The following is a 25752-nucleotide window of genomic DNA, read 5'->3' on the forward strand; positions in this document are numbered from 1 at the left end:
GCGCAGGGACGCCCGAAGCGCCGCAGGTTCGGGAGGCGCCGCCGGCTGTAACCGCAAGGGGCTAGGAGCCGGGTGCGAGGACGGAGTCTTCCCCCAGCTCCCAGCGCAGGATGCGCTCGGCGGGCGCGGCGGGACCCCAGGGGGCAGCGGGAGGCGCCCCGCGGGCGGCCGAAGAGGAGCGGGCTGCGGGCGGGTGGCCACGGGGGCCCGGCTCGGCGCCCCGCGCGCGTGCGCGGCCGCGGGGGGCGAGCGGAGGGCTGCGCGGCCGGGGGCGCAGGAGGGAAGGGGCGCAGGGGTGGGGCTGGAGGCGCGGGCGGCCGTGGGGCTGGACGCGGGGCGCGGGGGGGTGCCCCGGGCTGGGGCTGGGGCTGGGGCGGGGGGCGGGGCCCGAGCCCGGGCGGGGATGTGGGCACCCGCGGCTCCGGGGAGCCGCACCCCCGCCCAGACGCAGAGTGGTGGCTGCGGTCGCCGAGGAAGGAGGACGGAGCCCAGGGCGCGCGGTCCGGAGAGAAGACGGTGGTCTCCCCCGGTCGGGAATGAAGGGAAATCCTGCGGCCGTTTGCTCGCCGGGACCCCGAGAAGTGCAGCAGGTAGAGCTGCTCCCCAGCTCCCCCCTCCCTCCCTCGCAGCCCTACACTAACGCCCCGGTTGGTGGGGTCCCCGGTTTCCCCCTGCAGCTTCCCCGAGCCCCCACACCTGCCTTCCCACCTGCGTCCTCTCCGCCCCACAGAGCGCCCCCCTCCCCCCGCCGGCCCGCGGGGCCCGGTGCGAGGGTGCGGGGGTGCGAGGGTGCGAGGGTGCGGTGCGGTCTACGCGCTCGGCCTCTCCCTCCCGGAAAAACTTTGCCAAGTGATCTGCGCGCAGACACACTTGGTAACTCGGCTGGGCGCGGGCCCGGGGCGGAGGGCGGGGGGGGGGGGGGGGGGGTGAAGGAGACGGCGCGGGCGGGCGCGCAGACCAGAGGCAAGGGAGATCAGAACGAAGTTGTTTTCTGCAAATTGATTTTGCCAAAAACATTGCCCGGGATTGCTGACTAGTCTGTTGACGTTGACGACGCTGAACGGCTGCACGAAGTGCGGAGTTGCACTGGGTTTTACTTGGGCATTTTAGGGGGGAGGAGAGATCCTTAAAATCACAGGTGGCTCACCCAGTCTTCAGTGGGATTATAACCTGATGACCACCCCCCCCCCCATACCCACTACCTCTCTTAAGTTCCCCTGGTTGGTATTTATGTATTTGCATGTATTTGGTAAAACCAGAGTACGGCAGTTGATAACTTTTTAAATCACTACTACTACTACTACTACTACTACTACTACTACTACTACTAAATCATCACTATCTGATGTTTACAAATAATGGTACAGTCCCATACAAGTCTTCTGTGAAATAACCACTCATTAAGTAATACCAAGTGCTGTAAAAGTAGATTTTTAGTGATGACACTCTATATATGTATGGTATTTTTACGTGAATATTGCTGCAGGTTCCTTAAAACAGGTAAAATCTGTAGAGCCATGGAATTGTGCTTATTTTACTTATAAAGCAGATCTTTTTATATGGCTCTTTTTGTGCTTTTTTTTTCTTTAATATGAGAAGGCTATTTTTAAAAAGCCCTGAAAAACAGATTTTACAATACTGTTCAAAAATATATGTAAGTTGATCTCTCGGGTTTTGGTGCTGGAATATTTTACCAGAAGGTTCAGTGTCTCTGTATGAGATCTTCCTCTCTAGGAAAAGTGCTTCCAAAGTGATTAGCAAACTGACACCACTCCACATGTGTGAAAATATTATATAGTTAACTTTCAAAGTTATTGAACTATGTTTCCAAATACCTTGCTTTGCCTACGTCCTTATGTTCTTAGGATGTTTAATGTTTGTTATTACTGAATCATTAAACACAGTATTTAGTAGATATTACACCTAAATCATTAATGCATGTAGTACACCTCCACTGTGGGCTTACAAGTATAGAAAAGTTGTCCTGTATAACATTACAGTCTATAAGATATTTCTTTAATCTTGGAAAAAATATAGTGATGAACAATCCATTTAATGAATTAGACATACATAAGTAGACTATAAATGAAAACAGGAAACTTTGACATTTAACAAATACTTTGCTTTTTAAAACTTAAAACACAAAAATAAAAATAAATAAATAAATAAAACTTAAAACACGTCTCTCAGAGTTAATAAGGATAATAATACTCATTAATTGTGGCTGGAGGATATTTCATATAGATTATATTTGAAGTATAAATATATTTCTATAAATATATATGTATAGAATTACATTTTAATTTTTTTAAAGATTTTTATTTATTTATTCATGAGAGAGAGAGAGTCAGAGACACAGGCAGAGGGAGAAGCATGCTTCACGCAGGGAGCCTGATGTGGGACTCGATCCCGGGACTCCAGGATCAGGCCCTGGGCCTACAGCAGGCGCTAAACTGCTGTGCCATCCAGGGACCCCTAGAATTACATTTTAATCAGCATTATGTCATTATCTAAGGTATGACTTTTTAAAATTTATCAGAGCCCCATTTTGATGTTTAGTTGTTAAGATTGTGTCCTGCAAGAGCTCCTAATGTCCGTTGGGTGAAATAAGTAATTATCTCTAGATGTAGTTACAGTTAAGCAAAAAGGTAATGTTAATTTTATTTCTTTCTCTAGAATTGTACTGTTAGAAAGTGATTTATATGAACATGATCATCATAGTATAATAACCCAAACATTTAATTTTCTAAAGACTTAGGTGATGTTCCTTTGTGATTTTTCAAAAAATGTACATTTCATTATGTCTTCCATAGTTGAATTTATGTGAAGTAAACACAACTGGTTATTTGTTGTGAGTGGTACAAAAAAGGGTTATCTGTATAGTATCCCTTGTTTGAAGTATATTTGCATGTAAATTTCTGAACAGGACACCTAAATTAGGAAACAAAATAGCTACATATAACAACTTGGTTTTTTTTTTTTTTAGCATATCATTTTGTTAGATACGAGGGAAATATTTGTGCTGGAATAGGAGATAGCAGGAAAAGGAAGTAGGTAGTAAATTAATGCTTCCTAACTATTTTAAGGTGATGGATTCCTTTGAAAACTTGGTGATAGTTCTAGATCTGCTACTTGGACTGGATTTCAAGAGGTTAACAATTCTTAAAGCCAGTTCTGGGCTCCTGGCTGAGGTCACATAAATTAGATTCTCAGCGTGTAGGTGGGCTTGGTTGCTGCATGTACAAAACCTTAAGTCAGTCCATTATAATAAAGTGTGATTACATTAATACTTACATTAATAATAAAACAGGGAAAACTTAATTGGAAAAGTAACACGAGCCAGGTATTAATTTATAAAAATGTGCTTGTGATAGTTTGTCTAGCAGACTTTAATATTGCTTGCTAAACTCCTTTTGCAAAAATGACATAATAAGTGAACTGAATGAAAAAAGGGGAAATTTAAAAAATAGGAAACCTTAACTAAAGTCATATTGCATTAAAGACAAAGGTCTAAGTAGCAACCGGTTATAAAAAGGCTAAGGCCGTATAAAAGTTGTGTTCTTATAAAGAACGTCTTTATGAGTCACTGGATTATTTACATGAAATACTGTGGGTTGGATTATAATTGAGGCTGTCTTACATTTCAGAGGCGTGAGTCGCAGATGCCCTCTGCATATAAAGGACTGTGTGCATCATTTTTCCTCCAGGCTCCTGCTAGGCCTGCTGTCCTGACAAGTGGCTGCTCCTGGGAGCCATGGTTCCTCCTCTGTATCCTTCTTCCTTAAGATTCTTGACTCCATCTGTTTATTTATAATCCCCCTTAATCCAAAATGATTTGAGGTAAATACCCAACAAATTATTCTCGGGAGAATTTCCTTCTGGCACGTAGAGCATGCTGCTGTCCCTCTGACTTTTAGCACTTGCTTTCAACTGGAGAGCGCTGAGTTCATCATATTGACTGAGCTCCTATATCAAGCCTGGCACGTCAGGCATTCATCACATTTCATCAGTCTTCACAAGCACCCTGTGAGGAGGACCCCACTCAACATACATGGAAACTAGGCCCAGAAAGGTTATCACTATCACCTGCCAAGGTGATTGCTCAGCAGATCTGAGTAATGACACAGACTCGACACTAAACCCACGCATCCAAGGTAGCACAGCACAGCGCCCAGGGAGACGCTGCTGTGGTCAGTCCCACATCTCATGCTTCTTGTGAGTGCAAAGTAGCTCAAGTGACTAGCCCACATTACTAGCTCTAGGACTACTTTGATTCAAGGAAAAAGAAGGCCATCACATTTAAGGTTGACATGAGTGTATGGAAGCACCAGTAACTCTGGTGCCCTTAAAACTCTCAGAATTCTTCTTGGGAAAGTGTGGAAGTCTTCTTGAAGGCAACTTCCATGTCTTCATTCTCCAATTACATATTTTGCTTTGACGGTTTAATAAATCAGGCAAATACAGAAGGCCAATAAAATAGAATCATATCTTATGAACACAGTATTCCATTAACAAGTCTTGAGATGCATGGAGCATAGGGATGGATGGTGGCCAGCCCGTGGGTACTTGCTGTTTTACAAAGATTTTTATTCTTACTTAGCTTAAGAAGCAGTCTTGTCACCCTTCATATGTTCACCATGTTTTTGCCTTTCTGCCTTTTTTTTTTCCATTTCCAATATCCAGACTTTGAGATGTATACAATCGATGGGGAGAATGATCAAAGTGGAATAATATTAAGAGAATGATACTCTGGTCCCTTCATTTGACCTGTCTCAAGCCCCAGGTAACCATCCCACAGTGTGTGTTTAAGAAATATCACACTCTGCTTAGGGTTTTACATGATTCTTCTGGCTGAGACTCTTTCTAAAAATCTGGAAAAGTAGATGTCACCCTCTTTTTGAAAATTTCTTCTCTCTCTCTCTCTTTCTCTCTCTCTCTCTCTCTATTTTTCCTTTCTTCTTGAAATCTCACTAGATACATTTTGGCCCTTCTCATCTCCATCTTCCATTTCTTCTCGGGCTGCTGATTCCCTCATTCCACATCACGGTAGTTTAATTGCTCTAGTGATGTGTAATTATTTTGTGTGAGTTCATCTACACTGAGAGTTATTCTTAGATGGGACTCTCCAATGTGACAGGTGTGAAAATGCCCCTAGGAGTGGTTCTGCTTGTACATGTGCTGGGGTACCAGGGGGTTTATGGGATTCAAAGCAGTTTTATGTAAATTTCATGGTGTGGGGTTATAGCAGCACATATTTGTTGTAAATTGGGGCAGACTGACACCTATAAATGGTACAGGCTTGTGGTTAGTACAAACTTATGACTGCTTTCTTTCTATACAGTGGCTAATTTTTCTATCCACAGCCTTGGAGAGGGAGGGATCTCGTACTTTCTCTGCATGTGGGAGCTCTGGCCTTGCAATGGACAGTGACCAACTCTCCCATCTTTGTTGAGCATTAAGATTCAGGTTCAGTCTCTAGGCTCATAAGTGGGTCTGATAACCTGCATATTTCTATGTGTAGCATCCTCCCCAGTTAACTCTGGCTTTCATTTCCATCCTGTTTTGTAGCCTTGAGAATGTTCCATTCTTCCCTGCAACTTTTACTACATATTTTTAAAGTATTACATTTTGTGCAGAACTTCTGTGTGTTGGTGGTATAAATGGGACTCTCTCAGGTCTTCGTAGTCCATTATATTAAAAGAACTCTCTGTGTGTGACACATTTCATTATTTGGGGGGACAGTTCCTGTTAACTATTTTTTAAAATTTATTTATTTATGATAGTCACAGAGAGAGAGAGAGAGAGAGAGGCAGAGACACAGGCAGAGGGAGAAGCAGGCTCCATGTACCGGGACCCCGATGTGGGATTCGATCCCAGGTCTCCAGGATCGTGCCCTGGGCCAAAGGCAGGCGCCAAACCGCTGCGCCACCCAGGGATCCCCCCTGTTAACTATTTTTAAAGACAATTATGAAATAAAAAATTCATCGTACATCATATTCTGAGCTAGATTACAAAAGAACTCTGTGACATTCATTATCTAAATTTTAAGTAAACCAAATTTTAACCAACTTCTGGAACTTTAAAATTAGCAATAAAGTATAATGGTGTATTAAGTAATGTTAAATGATTAAATGTATAATAAGGATAATTCTCAATTATTTATGTCAATTATGTTAATTATGTAATCTGTGAATTATTTGGTTATATAAGCTATTGAGTATTTATTCTTGGGATGCCTATACCTTTACTACTAAATTTTGTTTTTGTTTTTGTTTCTGTTTTTTTTTTTTTAAGATTTTATTTACTTATTCATGAAAGACACAGAGAGAAAAAGGCAGAGACGTAGGCTGAGGGAGAAGCAGGCTCCAGGCAGGGAGCCCGATGTGGGACTCGATCTTGAGACCGTGGATCACGCCCTGAGCCAGGGGCAGATGCTCAACCGCTGAGCCACCCAGGCATCCCTAAATTTTGTTTTTATTAACTAATATCTCTACCAAATGTTAGTTGGAAAGTAAGGATAGACATCAGGACAGTTTTATTACCTATTAGAGTTTGAGTGATTGGTTGCTTGAAACTAATAAGTTGAGGTTTGAGTATCTTATTTGTCTTGTGACATAAAACTCAGACCTTAAGTATGAATTTGTACTCTGAACAGGTACTCAAGTAACTACCAGATGATTTCAGGGTTTTTTTACTTTGCCAGGGGGAGTGAAGGGCACATAAGAATGTAATATAATTATCAGATTCACCTCTTGGATTAACAATGATAATGGGACAATAAATTTATTTCTAAAATAGTTAAAATCTGACTAAAACATGACTTAACATATGGTCTCTTTTCAATGAGATGTATAGGAGTAGGGAAACTTTTTCTACCATTTTATCCAAATGATAAATATTTTAGGCTTTGTGGGCCATAAAGATCACTGTCACAACTACACAACTCTGCAGTAGTAGCAGCCATAGATATACATAAACCAGTAAGCATGGCTTAGGAACATTCTACTTGTAAGAACAGGTAGCAGGTTGTATTTGACACACAGGCCATCATTTACCAAACCTAAACTGTACTAATGAAAGCAATCAGTTATGAAGAAATAAGAACTTTAATTGTGAAGTATTTTCCAACATAGATTGAGGGTTTGAAGTGGTGGCAGCTTCTCACTGGCCGCAGGCAAGGGCAGCTTGCAGCTGCCGGACTGAGAGAAAATCTTACTTCCTCCTGCTGGATTGAGTAGGTTGGGAGGAGTGGGAGTGGGGGACAGCTCCACATCATGACATTTCTACTCCATTTGAATGAGGCTTCCTTTATTCATTTTTTGCAATAGGTACATAAACATTTTTGGAGAAATCACTTCATACACAATACTAATATATTCACACTCAAAAGATTTAAGAAAGAAGGAACTAATCCTTGTTTATTTTTTCTTTACCTTCTTTACTCCTGGCTTCAGGCAATGGTATGATTTACAAACCTAAAAAAATGTTGCTTTCTTCTCTGGAGCTGAAATTTCAAACTGAATAAGTTAGTGTTTGCAAATTACCTCAAATTTATAAAAATTAATACAATGAAAATTTTTAAAATAATATTTTGGTGTATGCATCACTGTAAATATGCTGCACATGTTACATTACATTAAGGATCTTCCTTGAATTTTGTCACTATACAAAACTGTTGCAACAGCCCGAAAATATTAAAAATTAGAGAAATGTATATATGTGACCCGTAATTTATTTGTTTTTTCTTTTATTTTTTTTATTTTTTATTTTAATTTATTTAATGAACATATAGTGTCAGAGTTCAGTGATTCATCAGTTGCATATAACACCCAGCGTCCATTCCATCATATGCCTTCCTTAATACCCATCACCCAGTTACCCCATCCCACCTCCCCTCCAGTAACCCTCAGTTTGTTTCCTATTGTTAAGAGCTTCTTATGATTTGTCTCCCTCTCTGATTTTATCTTGCTTTATTTTTCCCTCTTTTCTCTTATGTCTATCTGTTTTGTTTTTTAATTTCTACATATTACTGGAATCATGATAATTATCTTTCTCTGATTGATTTGTTTCACTTAGCATAATACCCTCTAGTTCTATCCATGCCATTGCAAATGGCAAGATATCATTTTTGATGGTTGAGTAATACCCATTTTGTATATATATGACCCATATTTTATTTTATTTCATTTTTTATGACCCATATTTTAAAATGGAAATTGTGTTGTACCCATCAGTAAGCCATGATCATCTGCACAGGTGGTTTATGATTTTGTTTCTGCAACAGTGATCAAATGGAGGTGAGCCAGAATGGTCATTTTCCTTTAAGAGATAAGAAGGATTTATATAAATTGGAAATAAGGGGGAAAAAAACTAAAAATTATTTTATCAAGTTTGCCTCTTTTGACATTTAAAAGATTTTACAATTTCATTAAACTCTTTAGTTTCACAAACTATTCTTAGTTTCATACTGGGAAGGGCTCCAGATTTTTCCATCTTGCTTATTTTAAAAATATTAACTACATATTGAGTTAATTATTTGCTACACATCAAATAGTTGGAAGATGTTTTTCCCACTCATAGATTTTGATTATTTGTAAATAATTTTTTCAAATAAAAAGTAATCATTTTGCGGTATAGAAGTGTAGCAAATCAACATATTGTACACCTTAAGCTTTTACAGTGTTATCTGCCAAATATACCTCAATAAAGCTAGAAAGAAAAAAAGATTAGTGGAACTCTTCTCTCCCGCTTCGAAAAAGAAAATACTCTCATATTATAATGGTGTCTCTATATCATTATATATGTGTCCAAGCCCATAAAACATTACAACTCCAAGAGTAAACTCTAGGGTAAAATGTGGACTATCAGTGATTATGATGTGTCTGTATAGGTTCATCCTTGCTAAAAAAAAAAAAAAAATACCATTCTGATGAGATATATTGGTAACAGAGGAGGGTGTGCATTTATAGGGAGGGCAGGACATATACTGCAAATCTCTATACCTCCCCCTTACTTTTGGTGTAGTAAAACTGAAACTGCTCTTAAAAAAAAATAGTCTCTAAAAAATGAACAGTGCACACATACACCACATTTTCTATATCATCATTCATGTGTTGACAGACACTTAGTTTATTTTCATATATTGGCTATTCTAAACAATGCTGCAGTGAACATGGAAGTGAAGATATCTCTTCCAGATCCTGATTTATTTCTTTTGAATGTATACACAGAAGTGGAATTGCTGGATTACATGATAGTTCTATTTTTAAACTTTTTGAGAAAGCTCTACACTGTTTTCCATAATTGCTGCACCATTTTACATTCTCACCAACAGTGTGTAAGAGTTCCAGATTCTCTACATCCTTCCAACACTTGTTAACCCCTGTCTTTTTTGTAATTAATTAGTTAATTTATTTGAGAGAGAGAGAGAAAGAGAATGAGCAGTGGGGAAGGGCAGAGGGAGAGGGAGAGAGGCACACCCCCGGCTGAGCAGGGAGCCCAGTGTGGGGCTCCATCCCAGGACCTGGTGATCTTAACCTGAGCCAAAGGCAGATGCTTAACCAACTGGGACACCTGGGCATCCCATCTCCTGTCTTTTTTGAGAATACCATTATAACAGGTGTGAGGTGATACCTCATACTATATTGTATACTTGAAATTTGCTTAGATGGTAGTGTCTAAGTGTTCTGACCAGGAAGGAAGGAAGGAAGGAAGGAAAGAAGGAAAGAAGGAAGGAAGGAAAGAAGGAAGGAAGGAAAGAAGGAAGGAAGGAAAGAAGGGAAAAGAGAGGGAGGGCGGAAGGGAGGGAGGGAGGGAAACGGTAACTATGGGGGGTGTTAGATGTGTCAAGTAGCTTGCTGTGGTGATCATTTCATAATATGTGTCAAAATTTCAAGTTGTACACCTTAAATACAATTTTCATTTACCAATTATACCTCAGTAAAGCTAGGGGGGCAGGAAATGGGGCTTCGGAAAATTTTCCATAGGATATGCTCAAAGGCCAGACTTTCATTAGCAATGGTCTGAGTTGTAGCCCTGATGAATTCTTATGAGTCACTAGCCCTAATCTCAAACTGTAGGCCAACTTCCTCCATCCAGCAATTCCTCTCATCCCACATTCTTTGTCCAAAATGGGATGCTTCATTATTCATTTCAAAGCATCCCTGCTCTGGTTGGTTAGCATTGCTTTTCATTCCATTTATTCTCCCACAGGTGAAAAGCTTTCCTATGCCCCACCCAGTGGGTGTGAGGTTCCATTAAAGCCTTGCTCTACACGGCATCCCAGTTTCCCGAATTGGGGTCCAGTGGCCTCTGCTTCCATGATACTTAGGCAGCAGTTTGGTATCTGCCACCATCTGGGGTTGCTTAGGAAATATTGTGGAGTTAGGCTTAAGTTTTTCCATCCTTTCAAGTTCAAGCACAGAAACCTTCCTTGAACTTCCTTTGCACGTAGGAAATGTCATGAAGACGCCCAGGCAGGTCCTACCCATCCATTCCTCTCTCAGGCTGCTGTCCATGAGCCTCCTCCTCCTGTTGGCATGTTCCTTCCCATGCAGCTGGACCCATGTTGATGGCCTGAACTTCCTTGGCCTCAGCAGCACCATCAGCTTCCACCTATCCATATGTATCTTCTCCATCCACTGAGAAAAGTCCTGCCACAGATCAATCCTATAGTGTGGTTTTCCTCTTATTACCACCAAAATGTTTTTAAAATCCCATACATGTTCAGTTGCCGATGCTGAACAGCCTCAACTGGCAGGACCCTTAGCCTCATGCTGCTATCATTTATTTATGCTCCACTTTTCCCTCTCCCATCCCAATGGGAGCCATTCCAGACCTCCTCTGTCCTTTACCACCCTTGGCAGATGACCTCCCTCCTGCTCAGCTCAGACAATGAGGCTCTTAGGTCTGTACTGCCTCAACTTCCTGTTCTGCCCAACCCTAACCTTAACCATATGCACATCTATCCTTCCCTCTTTTAAGCTGCTTTCCCTGGGCCCTCCCCTCCTGCTTTCTCCTTCACCCTCTTCAGGCCATTACACTTTCATGACCCTCCTCATCACGGGCCCCTTCCTCTATTTATATATTAGCACAAGATTAGATATGTGTTTGAGGCCTACGTGAAAGAAAGACCTTTAGAGAGAGATGGTGGCCTCACATACGACTGGTTTAATAAAGACAGAAAATTAATTATTACCAGCCTACCTATAAACTATTTAAAGCAATCTTCTCCTGTACCTATTCTGATATAGTTTTTGTTTGAAAATTTTAATCAACTTACTTCATTACAATGTCAAAAAAATGGGCGGGGGAAATGATTTAAGACAGTTTTGGGGGATCCCTGGGTGGCTCAGCGGTTTAGTGCCTGCCTTTGGCCCAGGGTGTGATCCTGGGGTCCTGGGATCGAGTCCCATGTCGGGCTCCTTGCATGGAGCCTGCTTCTCCCTCTGCCTCTCTCTCTCTCTCTCTCTCTCTCTCTCGGTATGTGTGTGTGTCTCATGAATAAATAAATAAATAAAATCTTTTAAAAAAAGACAGTTTTTGAACGATGAAAGAATTTAAACAAAATGAATATTATAGCATTATCCTCAAATCAGTAATTATGTTATTTACAAAACTCAGCCAATAAATACCTGATATTTCTTGGACTAAATTTTGAAGTACAAGTGTTGGTTTTTTAAAAAGAAACAAAACAATAGGGGATGAAAGGTAATATTTGGAAAAGACTTGGGCAGGAGGGCAGTTTTAGGTTTACAACAGAATTGAGAAGGTATAGAGATTTCCCATACTCCTCCTGCCCCCCCACAGGTCAGCTTCCCCACTATCAACATCCCATCCTACAGTTGTTGAAGTTGACCACCCTACACTTACACAGTTTTATCACGCAAAGCTCATCGTCTACATAAGAGCTCACTTTTGATGCTGTACATTCTATAGGTTTGGACAAATGTGTAATGACCTGCATCCACCATGGTAGCATCATACAGAGTAGTTTCACTGCCCTATAGGCTCCCTGTGTTCCACCTGGTCAGTCCTTTCTTACCACGGACTCCTGGTGAGCACTTACCTTTTTATTGCCTTCATAGTTTTGCCTTTTGCAGAATGTCAGAGAGTTGGAATCATGTAGCCTTATCAGATTGACTTTTTTTCACTTAGTAGGAGGCATATACATTTCCCCTATATCTTCTAATGGCTTGAGAGCTTATTTCTTCGTGTTGCTGAATAATATTCCATTGTCTGGGTGTACCAGTTTGTTTATCCATTTACCATTGCCTAGGCTTGTGTAAAATCTTTTTAAATGCAAAAACTATTTGACTTCCTTTTCTAAGAACATTCCTAAAAGTATTTCTTTTCGTACGAGTCAAACTTTTTTTTATTATTTTATGATGTGGGAAGAAAAAGACCTGGAATTACTTCCTCAGAGCGTACAATGTAGTTTGCATCCAAATAATTGTCTGTGTTCTATAAGTTTGTTTGCAAATATGATTATATTTTCTCAGAAATGTGTCATATATGTGTTAACACTGTAAGGAGCTTTGCAAATGTTTCTTTAAGCCTAATGTAGTTAAATAATAATGTTTCTGGTTGTGCAAAGCCTAAACATTGTTATCATTCCTGTGTTTCAGTTATTAAAACCAAAAATATATCAGAATATGTGATATTCAGGTTTGGCTCAAAGAATAAGGACTCTTTCCTGGGCACATAAGTGGCATGGGTTTTCAATGACAGTTGCAGTAGAAAGAAACCAAGTGTGGTCCTGGGAGAGAAGGAGGATTCTGCATAACTCAGGGTGCAGGAAGATTCTACATATGTAGTGGTGACAAGCTCACAGCCACTTGGGACATACTGACATGTGAGGCTGAGCAGGAGTTTTTACCAGCCATATCTATAAACCAGTAGTAGACTTTATGTTCACGTAGCATTGCCTAGATGTGAAAAGAGCTTAACTATTTCTTTCAAATAGACCAAAAGAAAAAAAAATAGAAAGAAAATGTAAGAAAGAAAAGAAAAAGAAAATTCTCACTTTGGGGACCTAAAGCAATTACTTTGTTCTATTGAGTTGAAATGAACTGTCAAAAATGACTAAGCTTTCAGTTATACTCTGAGGCATAAAGGTGAACTGAACAGAATCATGTTCCAAAAGAGAGCACTCACATTGCCAGGGATTAAAAGTGGGATAAGATCTGTAGAGGAATCGGGAGTCCTAAAAGTCTGGCTTGAACCAAGACCACAAATTGTCTTCCATTCTGTCCTTTGTGTAAGCTTGCTGAAACTGAATTTGCTATTTTCCTCTTCTTTGGTTGTCTAAGATAGTGTGAAAGACCAACATTCTTTCAGGAGTTAGGATCCACAGAAGGGAATGCATGGTGACTACCAGTAGTTTTCACAAGTAGCTAATGACCCCCTTAACCCTATGCTAAAGAAACATACTTCCACCTTGAAGATGATAATGTGAGGATCGTATTTACACAGCGCCTTCCTGAAATCATTCAAAAGCAGTAAGGCAAGTGAAAAACTCATTCAAATCCTATTTTAGGCAAAACTAGGAGACCACTAAAACCACAAAATTAGTGGGAAGTTGCCCAAAAGAGTAGAGATTGAACAGGTATGTGTCTGAAAGAATAGCAAAAGAGGCCGTCAAGCTGCAGCCTCAGAAAACCCAGCACTGTGTGTTTCACAGGTAAAGTGTGTGTCTTACGTGGTACAGTCTGCACGTCTCAGGAACAGTGGGAGGATGAGATGAATGAGCTGACAGCAGGGAATCTCTTGCACCAGGCTCAGTGCCAAGATGCAAAGGTGGGCAGATGAGGAGTCACACAGATCAGTCACGTGTCCAGAAGGCAGTCTGTCTGTTGAAGCTAAGCATAGGAGAGATCTTGTATTGTGAAGGAAAAGAAAAGTAAAAGAAAAGAAAAGCTTAAAAGTGAAGACTGGAAAAACAGAAGCTCTGGTTCAGAGCAGAACACATCCCATCCTGGCACAGACCTCCTTCCTGAAAGTAGCTGATCTGATCGCAGAAAGGAGAAGGAGAGAGTGACGCTCTACTGAAGGGGATTGTTGGAAGAAATGAGCAGTATTTCACAGATAATGTCAGTGCTTTTCATGTATTTCTACATCCAGTATTTGGAATAAGGTCTTCTCTTAGAGTGGGCTACAGCTACGTTGTTTTGCACTGTATCAACCTTGGCGACCCAGTAGAATTGCCTAGGGAACTTGACAAATACTGCTAGCTGGGCCTCTATCATGCCAAATACATCAGAATTTCTGGAGAGGATCCTAGGCAGTGATATTATTTTATACATCTCCTGGTTGATGTTAATGTGTGGCCACAGCGGAGAACCACTGCTCTTCATGTCTCTGTCTCTCTGGCCTTATCTGGCCTCTTCCATGTACCATGTTCCCACCCCTGGGCCTTGCTTGTGTAACTTAAACATAGATCATTGCTGCCCCAGGGCCATTACATGTGCCATCCCCTGCCTGTATCATACGTTGTTCTGGTCTCTTCATGATTGGTTCTTTCTCATTATTCAGGTCATCCCACAAAGCCCTGCCCTGACCATATATTTAAAATATTCTCCCCATCACCCTCTTTATTTTCTTAATATACTTGCCACTGTGAGAAATCTTGCTTATTGTTTTCTTATTGATTGGTTGTTTCCTCTCAACTAGAATATAAGCTCTAGGAAGGCAAGACCTCCTTTGCCCTATGTACGCTGGTATCCTCAGCATCTAGAATAGTGTTTGGCACCCAGGTGGTGTTCATTGGATCAAAACAGCAGAAGTAGCCTCGGCAGGATCCTGGTAGCCTTTGTGTATAGGTGATGAACCAACTCAGCATCTCAGAAAACAGTTTTAGGGAGAGTCCATCATTAATCCCATTAAGCAACCTCTATCTATAATAGGAAACATTTCCATACAGCTACCTAAAAAGGCATTGCCTTTCTTAGAAAATAATAAAGACAAGAACTAAGTTTCTCATTTATTCTAGCAAACATAAAAACAAATCAACAAAAGCAACTCATGTGTATGACAGAGATAATCCTTGATGAATATTATTTAAATAAATCATAAATGACAGACAACTGCTATTATCATTCACTCCATTGTGCTATTATCATATTTTACCAAATCTGAAATGCTCATTTTTTACGTTTTAATAGCACTTAATTGGGATACATATTACCATTAGTACCATATTATAGTTTAATTTGCAGAGGTACTCCTTTACTGGCATAATAACAGTGGTGTTCTTAAAATCATCAGTCTTAGCTTTGATGGGATAATAGTATATGAGAAAGTCAGGGCTTTTTCAAGAGGTTTCGTTGAGTCATAACTATGTGTATAATATTTTTTTGTCATTTAGAACTACCATCTTAAATTTTCCTTCAACCTTCTCTTACCAAATCAAGTTCTCTTTCTCAGTCCTCATCTTTGACCTCCCCAGAGCATATGGTAACCCTGAATAGCCCCATCATTCATGTATGCCACCATAGAGGATATGGATTTCTGTAACCTCCAAGTTCTGTTTCAAAACCGATGCTAAGGGCAGCCCAGGTGGCTGAGAAGTTTAGTGTCTGCCTTTGGCCCAGGGCCTGATCCTGGAGACCTGGGATTGAGTCCCATGTCAGGCTCCCTGCATGGAGCCTGCTTCTCCCTCTGCCTGTGTCTCTGTCTCTCTCTCTCTCTCTCTCTCTCTCTGTCTCTCATGAATAAATAAATAAAATCTAAAAAAAAAAAATGATGCTAAGGAGTTTTTCAAATTTCTGTTCACCACCTCTCTTCATTTTTTTGAAACTTGTGGTACCATCACCCCCTCAGTCTTCCACACCAGGAACTAAGTGAATTCCTATACCACTACCACCACCCACAAAACTTTTTTTTAAAAAAAAGCAAGTTCTTTATTGCATTGGTTTGACTAAAACTTACGTTAGATTTTATTTTGCAAATTATCAAATAACAACTCTACAGTTGTGAAGGAAAAAAGACAATTTATTGGCTGATGTAAAGCACAAGGTTAGAGCAGATTTAGGCATGCCTCTATTTATGGACTTGAAATTACCATGAATTTTACTTCGTCTCCCAGCTCCAACCTTTGCTGTGTTGTGTTGTTTTGTGTTCGTGGCTGCTCACTAACCAGGCTTGAATCACAATCAAATTCAAATCAAGCAGAAAAGAAAATCTGTCTTGTCAGTCACTGAAACAAAAGTTGTGGGATTGCTCTGACTGAGACTGGTTGGCTTGTATAGAGTCATTTTAAAATAATCTCTGTGGCCAAGAGAATGCCATGCTCTGCTCAGCCTGGCCTAAGTCACTCAACCTGCCACTCAACGGGGAATGGTGTTGATCTGACTCGACCAAACATACGGACTAAAAACAAGGTAGGGGTGATTCCCCAAAAAGAAAAGCCAAGAGTTGTTATCAGAAGTGAAGTCAACGGATGTTAAGAAACAAAAAGCATGTACTCAAAAAATTTTTGGAACCAACATATTCATTTTTGACATTTTTAAGTTTTAATCTCTCATTTTAAAATGAAAAAGTATTTGTCTCCTTTTAAAAAAATAGTAAACAAATGGGATTTTTGTACTATAGTGGAGAAACCAGATTTTGTGGTATTGTGGAGATGCAGATTTTCTTCTTGTTGCTGAAATTATATAGAATCTAATGCTTGATTATCAAACAGCTTTATTTCTTTCATGGTAAGTAATTGAACTGGGTCATGTATAGGATGTGCTTAAGCCAACATCCCTCATTTTTCCCTTTAATTGTATTCTTCCTTTTCCATTTAAAAAAGGGGGGGGCGGGGCAGCCCCGGTGGCTCAGCAGCTTAGCGCTGCCTTCAGCTCAGGGCCTGATCCTGGAGACCTGGGTTCGAGTCACACGTCAGGCTCCCTGCATGGAATGGAACCTGCTTCTCTCTCTGCCTGTGTCTGTGCCTCTCTCTCTCTCTCTCTCTCTCTCTCTTTGTGTGTGTGTGTTTGTGTGTGTCTCATGAATAAATAAATTAAACCTTTAAAAAAAGGACTTTTTGATCATTTGCTAATGGGGGGTGCAAATACACACATTAGTGAAAATAATTTATATTAAGCTATGGAAAATTTCTGGCGTGGCCAATGGCAATGGCTTTAAGCTAAGAAAGAGAACAGAAGTTTTGGGGAGAAGTGAGAGGGATGATTAAAATATGTTGAGTTTGCAACATGACTTTGAAATATCTACGCCATAAGTCTTTAAACACAAGGGATCCAAGCCAACTTCATTGTTACATCTCATCTCTCAAGGCCATTCTCTTCACCACCATCTTTTCTCCCAGGCTCAGCATTGAATCTTGCTGTCAGCCCCATGACCTCATGACACAGCATTTGTGTTGTCACGATCCCTCTCACTTGTGAATGTGTCCCACTTACACATTTTCAGTGGAAAGAAGGTTTTTGAAATAGTAAGATTTTGAAGACTTTTCAGTAGCAGGGTGAAGGTCAGAGATCAGGAGCACAGGGACCCTCAGGATGATATGAGCAAGGCAATGGTCAGAAGCAAGTCAGGTCCAGCTTCGTGGGATTTCCAGGGTCTTTACCTTTGAGACTGTAAAGTATCCCTGTGTGTATGTCAAGACTGTTAAACTGTGTATATCATATTAAGGCAAGTTGTTGACAATTGATGTGGATTCAGACACCAGAAAACTAAATTGTAAGAAAAAAAATAATGTTTTGATTCTGTGAAAGTGCTATTGTGTAGTCTGCCTAGGAAAGTTAGTTACTAGCTGAGCATGTTAATAATTAGACATAACATCAAGTCAGAATGTTTTTATCCTATTAAGTGTATCATTAAGTAAGCCAAAATATGTTTGTTGTAAAGATTTCATTTGTCATAATCTGTGATTCATGTATTTTACTTCATTTTGAAAAATTCACTCACAGCATTAAGAAATAATTGTAATAATAGCTACCATTTATATGTGTTTTACTATGTGCCAAGTGCCTTTTGTACATTATCTCATTTCTTTTCCTAGCCTTAAGCAGGGAGTTGATATTATCCCCAACATTAATAGCAGAAAAGAGACCATTAAGAAAATAACTAAGTTACCTGACATTACACAAGCTATTACTGATGAAAAGCTGATTTTAAAACTCAGTTGATCCCAAAGCCTAGAATTTTGGGCCATTTGTTTATATTATTTTTAGGGAAAGAATAAGTAAGGAAGATTTTTAAATTGAATTAAATTAAAAATTTTAATTAACTCTATGTAGTTAATGGTTAATAAACCATGATCAGATTGCAGAATACAGGACATCAGCCAAGCTGTCAAGACATGATTTGGGGGGTTTAGGGAGCTGAACTAAAGTCATCAATACCATAAGTGTTTCAAGGTTTTGGTTCACGGGCTCAAAACTTATTTGTGAAACAATAAAAAACAGAGCACTTAGGTGAGTGACCGGTACATATCTCAATATGTGTTGACTCATATGCATTTACAAATTATGTTTACATACTATTATGTCAATACTGAATACATTTGAAACAGGCACAAATACTGGAAATTTCAAAAGGCTGAGGTAATGATGATTTCTGATGTTGGAGAATTAACTACCACTAGGTCTCTTCCGAACAGAATTAACTTTTCCTTTATGTGCTTCCATAGCCTTTGGTTCATACCTAAACTGTTATGCTACACACACTATTGAGTAATTCTTTAGCTATCTTTCCTCTGAGCTGGAAGGAAAGCTATGTAAGGAAAGTAGAAATTGTGGTTTACTTGTTAAATTCATTCATTTAGCAGATACTTAATGAGTACCTAGAGACTAAGGAATTACAGGTATCAAGATTCAGACCCTGTCATCAAACTTATGATCAAATAAAGAATAAAGAGGACTTAGGGAAGTAAGTAAGCAGTGACATACTGGTCTGCACTGAATGCTGTGAGGACCACAGAGATATTTAGGAGGGTACCAGCCTTGCCAAAAAGAGGACATTAGAAGAGAGGAGTTAGGTAAGTCTAGGAACTAATATAGAGTAGCCCTTGCCATGTACTAGTTCCTCAGAAGAGAAGTGTGGTTGTTAAATGCTGACTTTTTCTGAGTTAGAGAAGATTGAGAAAAATCACTTCTCTGTTTACTGCCCAGTTCTGAACCAACCGAGAGACAAAGGGATGAGGCAAGTAAAGATCTAAATGTCATTTTTGTTAGAAATAGAGCTGTTGGAGAATGTATTCTAGGTGCTCAGCAACAATGGACTTGCTGATATTACATTCCCTGCCAGGATTCACCCACTCCTTCGGCAGCTCTGGATGAACACAGGTCCTTCCTAGGGCCCAAAGGATCAGTATCAAACTGTACCCTCTGCTGGCATGAAGGTCCCTGAAGAGAGTGGAATTGTACCATACAGACCCACTTTCTTATTGTAACTCATCAGTGAGAACAATTAATCCACCTTCCCTGGAAAGAAATGAGTAGAAGAAATGGAAAGAATAAGTGTTCCTTCGTATGTGACTATTCTCACAAATTTCAATGTCTGACGTGCTTTTCAATGTCCCTGGGCACAGATGTACCTATTCCACTATATGCAGATGTCCAATATTCTCTTATTCAGTTCTGTTTTTCCCCCTCCAATTTATTTTATATCATGTATCTTGCCTTTCATAAATCCTACCATCATTTCCTCTGTAGTTTTTGGTCAGAAATTTCTGATCAGAGTAAAGAGATTTTAAGAACATTCATGAACTCTAACTCAAGTAGTCTTACTTGATGATTACTTTTCAATAAGAAGAAATACACTTACATTTTATAAATGGATGCTACTTTCTCTTTGATGGAATCAGATATATGAAATACCAGATGAATGGAACAGGAAATAAACTAGAAGAATACTAATTTTACCAAAAGATACAACAGGTGCCTTTAAATAGTAATGTACCTTACTCGATATAAGCTAGAAATGCAAATCAGACTAGAATCACACTTCTCTGTGGGAACTCTTAATAATAGTTGCCAATGGACCAAGGATTTCAAAGTTTAGTCTGAAATTATTTCAACCCAGAATACTATTAACCAATTTTGGAGCAGAATAGTACATTTTCAGACATAAAGGTACTCAGTCTACTTCCCAAACACCACTTCTGAATGATTATTTGAGCGTGTAAGTCCATCTAAGCAAGGGGGTATATGAGGAGAGGACATGAGATCTGAGTCAAGGAAGTTTTACTCAGCTCAGGGAAGACAGCAGCTGTGTGGGAAACTGGCTCGACAAGACAGTCTGGCACGTGGAGGGGAAGCCTGGATTACAGGATGCTGAAGAAAAATGCAATCCTATACAATAGATATTATTATCAGAAATTCAGCAGAAGTTTGATGATGTAGTAGAGGTAGAGAATGCAAGAGACAGAAAGAGCATTAGAAAGTAAGGGAGCTCGAGGTGAAAGACCTCCAAGAAAACCATGATATAAACTACTTAAATTAGAAAAGAACAGTGGATTTTAAGAAGAAAAATGACATTGATTCCAAGTATTAGATTAAAGCAATAAAAACTGAGAGACAACTAGGATAAGCTGAGGAAAGCAAATTTAGCAAAATTTCTTATTTTACAACAACAAAAATGGTATTCAGAAACTCCAACAACAAAAACTCTCTGGGAAAGACACAATGTCAGTACGCAGCAATTTGGAAGAATATTTTATTTTTTTAAACATTTTGTCTATTTATTTGAGAGAGAGAGAACAAACAGTGGGAGGGGCCGAGAGAGAGAGAGAGAGAGAGAGAAGCAGACTCCCTATTTAGCAGGAAGCCTGATGTGGGGCTGGATCCCAAGATGCGAAGATCATGACCTGAGTCAAAGGCAGAGACTTCACTGACTGAGCCACTCAGGTGCCCCAATAAGAAATGAATTGAAACTCCTGTTCCAGGCTTCTGGAAGTGGAGATGCCGGGGATCGAACCCGGGGCCTCATACATGCAAAGCATGTGCTCTACCACTGAGCTACATCCCCACTACAGGAATAGTTTGAAAAGAAGATTTCATTCAAACTGATGATAGAACCATTGAGGAGCATTGGTGTTTGTCTTTGAAAGAGAATATCATTAGATAGTTTGGTGGCTAGTTGTAAAACAGTGAACACTGTGTATTGCATTGTTTTTTAAATTGACCTGATCAAATCACAGGAGATATAGGATTCCTGGGTGGCTCAGCGGTTTAGCGCCGCCGTCAGCCCAGATCCTGGAGTCCTGGGATTGGGTCCCACATCCGGCTCCCTGCATGGAGCCTGCTTCTCCCTCTGCCTGTGTCTCTGCCTCTCTCTCCCTCTCTGTGTCTCTCACGAATGAATAAATAAACAATCTTTAAAATTTTTTTAAAAAAAGGAGATTATAGTTTCAAAGTGGAATGTAAATATTACCCCTTTGAGCAGGTACAAGTAAAGGGAAAGGACAGAGGGTTGGAGATAAGAGTGGCAGGCACTGGGGTGCCTGGGTGGCTCAGTCAGTTCAGCGTCGGACTCTTGATTTCGGCTCAGGTTATGATCTTGGGGTTGTGAGATCGAGCCCTGTGTCAGGTTCCATACTGGGTTTGGAGCTCGCTTAAGATTCTCTCTCTGCCCTTCCGTATCTCTCCTCCTCCCACGTCTCCATAAAAGAGTGGCAGGCACTGTGGGCACAGGCAGTGAGACATTTGGAATGCTAATGTCCTCCATTGGGCAGCAGAAGAAGCAAGGGATAATCTGCCATTATAGAACAAGAAATGATTATTTAAGTTCATTGTTTGAATTTGCAGAGGTGACCACAGGAGAAACAAACACTTGATAAAAGCACATCAGAAAAAGGAGACAAGGGCTACTGGGTAGTAATGTAATAATGTACATGAAGTAAGTCAGTAGATTAGGTCGAAAGTTCATAAACCCAGATTGAGCAATGAAAGGTTATGTAAAGGTCAGAAGCAGGTATGAGAAGGAAGATCTAAGCAGTGATCTCTGACCAGTGGAAGTGGAGATGGGATAGGAGAAGCAGGAGACAGCAGAGTTTGTATTACAAGCCCTTCTGATCCATTTCCCCTTCTGTGTGTGCAAATCCAGCTTTGGTCTTTACTTGTAGTGCATTTCCTAGGATTCTGATGTGTGCACACCACACTTCTATTCACTGTCCAGCCTGAGAATCACTGCTCAAGTCTGCACCTAATGGAGTTGCAGTACCTGTCCCCTCTCAGTTATGCAAGTCATGTGTCCATGGAATAAGGCTTTAAAAATATGATGATCTGGGGACCTGAGTGGCTCAGTCAGTTAGGCATCTGACTCTTGATTTCAGCTCAGGTTGGGATCTCAGGGTGGTGGATCGAGCCCCATGTTGTTCCCCAAGTTGGGGAAGATCTGCCTGGGATCCCTCGCCCTCTCCCTCTGTCCATCACCCCTCACAATGCTCTCTGTAAGATAAATAAAGTTTTTAAAAAAATATGATGACCCAATGCAGTGATTGCCAAAGGATAACCTTAGAAATTTCAGGTAGTCCATTTCCTCTTCTGAAATGTAAGAGTTTTCTTTTTTTTAAGTCTTTCTTACCTCTTGTTTTTTCCATATCCCATATTCCACTGTTTTCTTTCTGTCGTCCCTGACAACAGTGAATTAACCTTTTACCCTAAATAGTAACTCCAAACTTCCCCTGAAGTACCACAAGATGCCACAAAATGCCTTTCAGTAGATCAATTTAAATTTTTATTAGTATGGCAACTCCAAATTATCTTTCTAAATACGTACACCTGGATGATTTCTACTGAAAAGTAATCAGAAAATTTAGGTGAGAAGCATCCAGGTGATTACGTTAATTACATTCTGGATTTAAACTTGTGTTTTCACTTGGGTGTAGAATCATTTCATTTTGCTTATGTGAAAGATCTATGGCCATCTCTCTTGAGGAAGTTGCAGCTTTGATTGGAGGGGCAGATCATGGATGTGGTATTTTGATGCTTGAAAGTTTATCTCTTACAAAGTAATTTAATTTGATTTCATATTTCATTTGCCCTGAAAGCTAATACTTTTATTACTGTTATACTGACCTCTTCTGGAAAAGTCTTATAATGTCATCCTGATTATATGTTAGCTATTTTTTTGTTATTGTGCACTGGAGAATGGATATTAAAAAACACCAAGTTTGGGCAGCCCGGGTGGCTCAGCGGTTTAACGCCGCCTTCAGCCCAAGGCCTGATCCTGGAGACCTGGGATCGAGTCCCACGTCGGGCTCCCTGCAGGGAGCCTGCTTCTCCCTCGGCCTGTGTCTCTGCTTCTCTTTTCTCTCTCTCTCTCTCTCTCTCTCTCTCTCTCTCTCTGTCTCTCATGAATAGATAAACGAAATCTTAAAACAAAACAAAAACATCAAGTTTGGTGTAACTCTTCAGAGTTGATTGAGGGCTTACTGTCTGCAGGTGCTGAGCAAGGGGTTCATAGTCTACCAGCGAGAACATGAATATAAAGCAATGATGGCGATGTAAATACAAATAACTATTAAGTTTATAAACACAGATAGAAAGCTGATGGTGACATATGAACAGACTTTTGAAAATTAAATAGTAGTTAGAAAGAAAAGGATGGGAGGTAGTCAGATTTAGCCGGCATCCAAAGGCGTGTAGTTTCTTCCAGAACCTAAAGCAGGAGACAAGGGAGACAGGCAGAGCTCAGTCATAAAGGTGTGTGTGCCCTGTCAAGAACGTGGCACCCCATCCTGAAGGCTCACTGAGGAGCCTTAAGCTGGGGAGTGATATGGAGAGAATGACCTGTTCTTGGCATTTCTCGGGCAATCCCAGGAGTCAAAAATGGAACTTGGCAGAACCTGGCAGCAGAGCGGCAGCTGCTGGCAGCAGCCCTAGGTGAGACCTGATGGAGAGCCCCACAGTCAGATGGGGACCTGGAGAGAAGAGAGCAGGCACAGAAGGAGATTCTGGGGCTTAGTGACTGGAGGGCTGATGAGTGAGGATGTTCCCCAATCATCTCCTTTGTGGAGGAGTCCCTTATACTGAGGAACGAAGGATGGACAAAAGAGCAGCTTTGGGGAGATGATGAGTTTAGTATTGGAGGAAAGCTTGAGGTGGTTTGGGGGGATTTCATCATATCAACTCACATCTACAGTTACTATCCAAAGACATGGGAACTATTAAAAATGGGGCTACTGTACACTGATCATCTGCACCTGGGCCCCTAACATTGTCTGGTATACTTCACTAGTCAATGTACTCCCCAGCTCTTCATGGCTTCCCTAGTCTTTTGTCTTTTCAGACTTTGAACTGTCTCATCCCCCATCATCCCCTATATCCTGTCTCTGCAGGCAAACCCTACTTCCCACTTCATAACAAAAATGCAAATAATTAGCCCAAAAAGCACCAAATCTCTATCAGAAATTCCTTGTTTTCACTAGATCTAAAAGTGGTCCCCCAAACCCAGCATCTTAGGCAGCAGGACTGTCTGTCCCAGGCAGAAGAAGTGAGGTAGGAGGGCAGGATTGCTGATGTCAGGAGGGAGGATAAAGGTGAATCCTAGAAGGATTCTATAGTTATGTAAGACGGCGCTTAACAGGAAAGCCTAGAGACTTCCTTTTTTTTTTTTTTAATTGAAGTATAGTTGACACACAATCTTACGTTAGTTTTAGGTGTACAACATAGTGATTCAACAGTTGTATACATGACACAGTGCTCGCCAAAATAAGTGTAGTCACCATCTGTCACCATACAACATTATTACAATATTACTGACTACATTCCCTATGCTGTGCTTTTCATCTCCATGACTTAGATTTGACGGAAAGTTTGCACTTCTTAATCCCCTGTACCTCTTTCACCCATTTCCTTTACTCTTGCCTCTGGTGACCACATTTGTTCTCTGTAGGTATGATTCTGTTTCTCTTTGTTTGCCATGACCAAACCAGCTCTGTAACCTCTAATGAGCCATTCTACAGCCAGTGAAATGTTAGACTAGGTTTCCTTTAAGGTTTCAAATAGCTTTAAAATGTTATGATTGCACCGAAAACATATGAGATGTGATATGTGGGTTCAGCCTCTAAGCTGAAGCTAGACCTACATTCAAAGCTTTGAAGATCTTGTTTCAATAATTGCAACTATTCTATAAAATGAAAGATTTTTTTTTCTCTAAGCCCTCCTTCTGAAAGACTGAAAAGGTTGGTAGTATTAAGTGAATGGAGATCAAATCCATAACTTGACTAACATTTTTACAAAGCAGTCCACAAAACATTGAAAAGTTAATCACTATAAAAACCAATTTACTGATTTATGAAAAGGTCCCACAATATGTAACCTTTAAATGTGACATTAAAATAAGAATATTGAGTTAGGAGTTTCAAATTTTGACTTTTCAGACACATACTGATACAAACATACATTTCATATTATCATTTTAAGTATTATATATTTTTATGTATGTGTGATAGTTGTGCTGTAATTTTATGTCGAACTAAATTGCTGAGTTAGAGAAAATAGTAATGAGAAGAGAGTTCATGAAAGATTTCTTAAGTATTATAAATAAATGTGTGATTAGTTGAAGCTGTATCAGCTTTTAATTTAAGGCCTGCAGCTGTTAGTATAAGAAGCATCAAATGTCAAAAGAAGTTAGAGTTATGAATAAACAGAATAAGAGAAAAAGTCTCCTGAGAAGAAGATAAAATAAATATTAAGTATATGGATTATCACTACACTCCTTCTCCTATTTAAAGTTTGGTGCTAAAATATAATTTTCAAATATTTAATTTAATCTGTGTTAATCCATGCTGCTCGCCAGGCT

The 25752-nt window shown here is 40.2% G+C and overlaps 1 protein-coding gene and 1 non-coding gene across 2 annotated transcripts in view; one reads left to right on the forward strand and one right to left on the reverse strand.

Annotated features, from left to right (window-relative positions):
• Window positions 1-408: 408 nt before the first annotated feature.
• SGCG (sarcoglycan gamma) overlaps window positions 409-25752 on the forward strand; it is a 125964-nt gene continuing 100620 nt past the window's right edge. The window contains exon 1 of the mRNA XM_025996664.2: window positions 409-590. Coding sequence (XP_025852449.2) covers window positions 537-590 — 54 coding nt within the window. The 5' untranslated portion in view covers window positions 409-536. The remainder of the gene's footprint in view (window positions 591-25752) is intronic.
• Window positions 20902-20973, reverse strand: TRNAA-UGC (transfer RNA alanine (anticodon UGC)). Its single transcript has one exon. It is a non-coding gene; the product is annotated as a tRNA-Ala (tRNA).

Source organism: Vulpes vulpes, chromosome 9 (assembly GCF_048418805.1).
Source record: "Vulpes vulpes isolate BD-2025 chromosome 9, VulVul3, whole genome shotgun sequence".
Lineage (NCBI taxonomy): Eukaryota > Metazoa > Chordata > Mammalia > Carnivora > Canidae > Vulpes > Vulpes vulpes.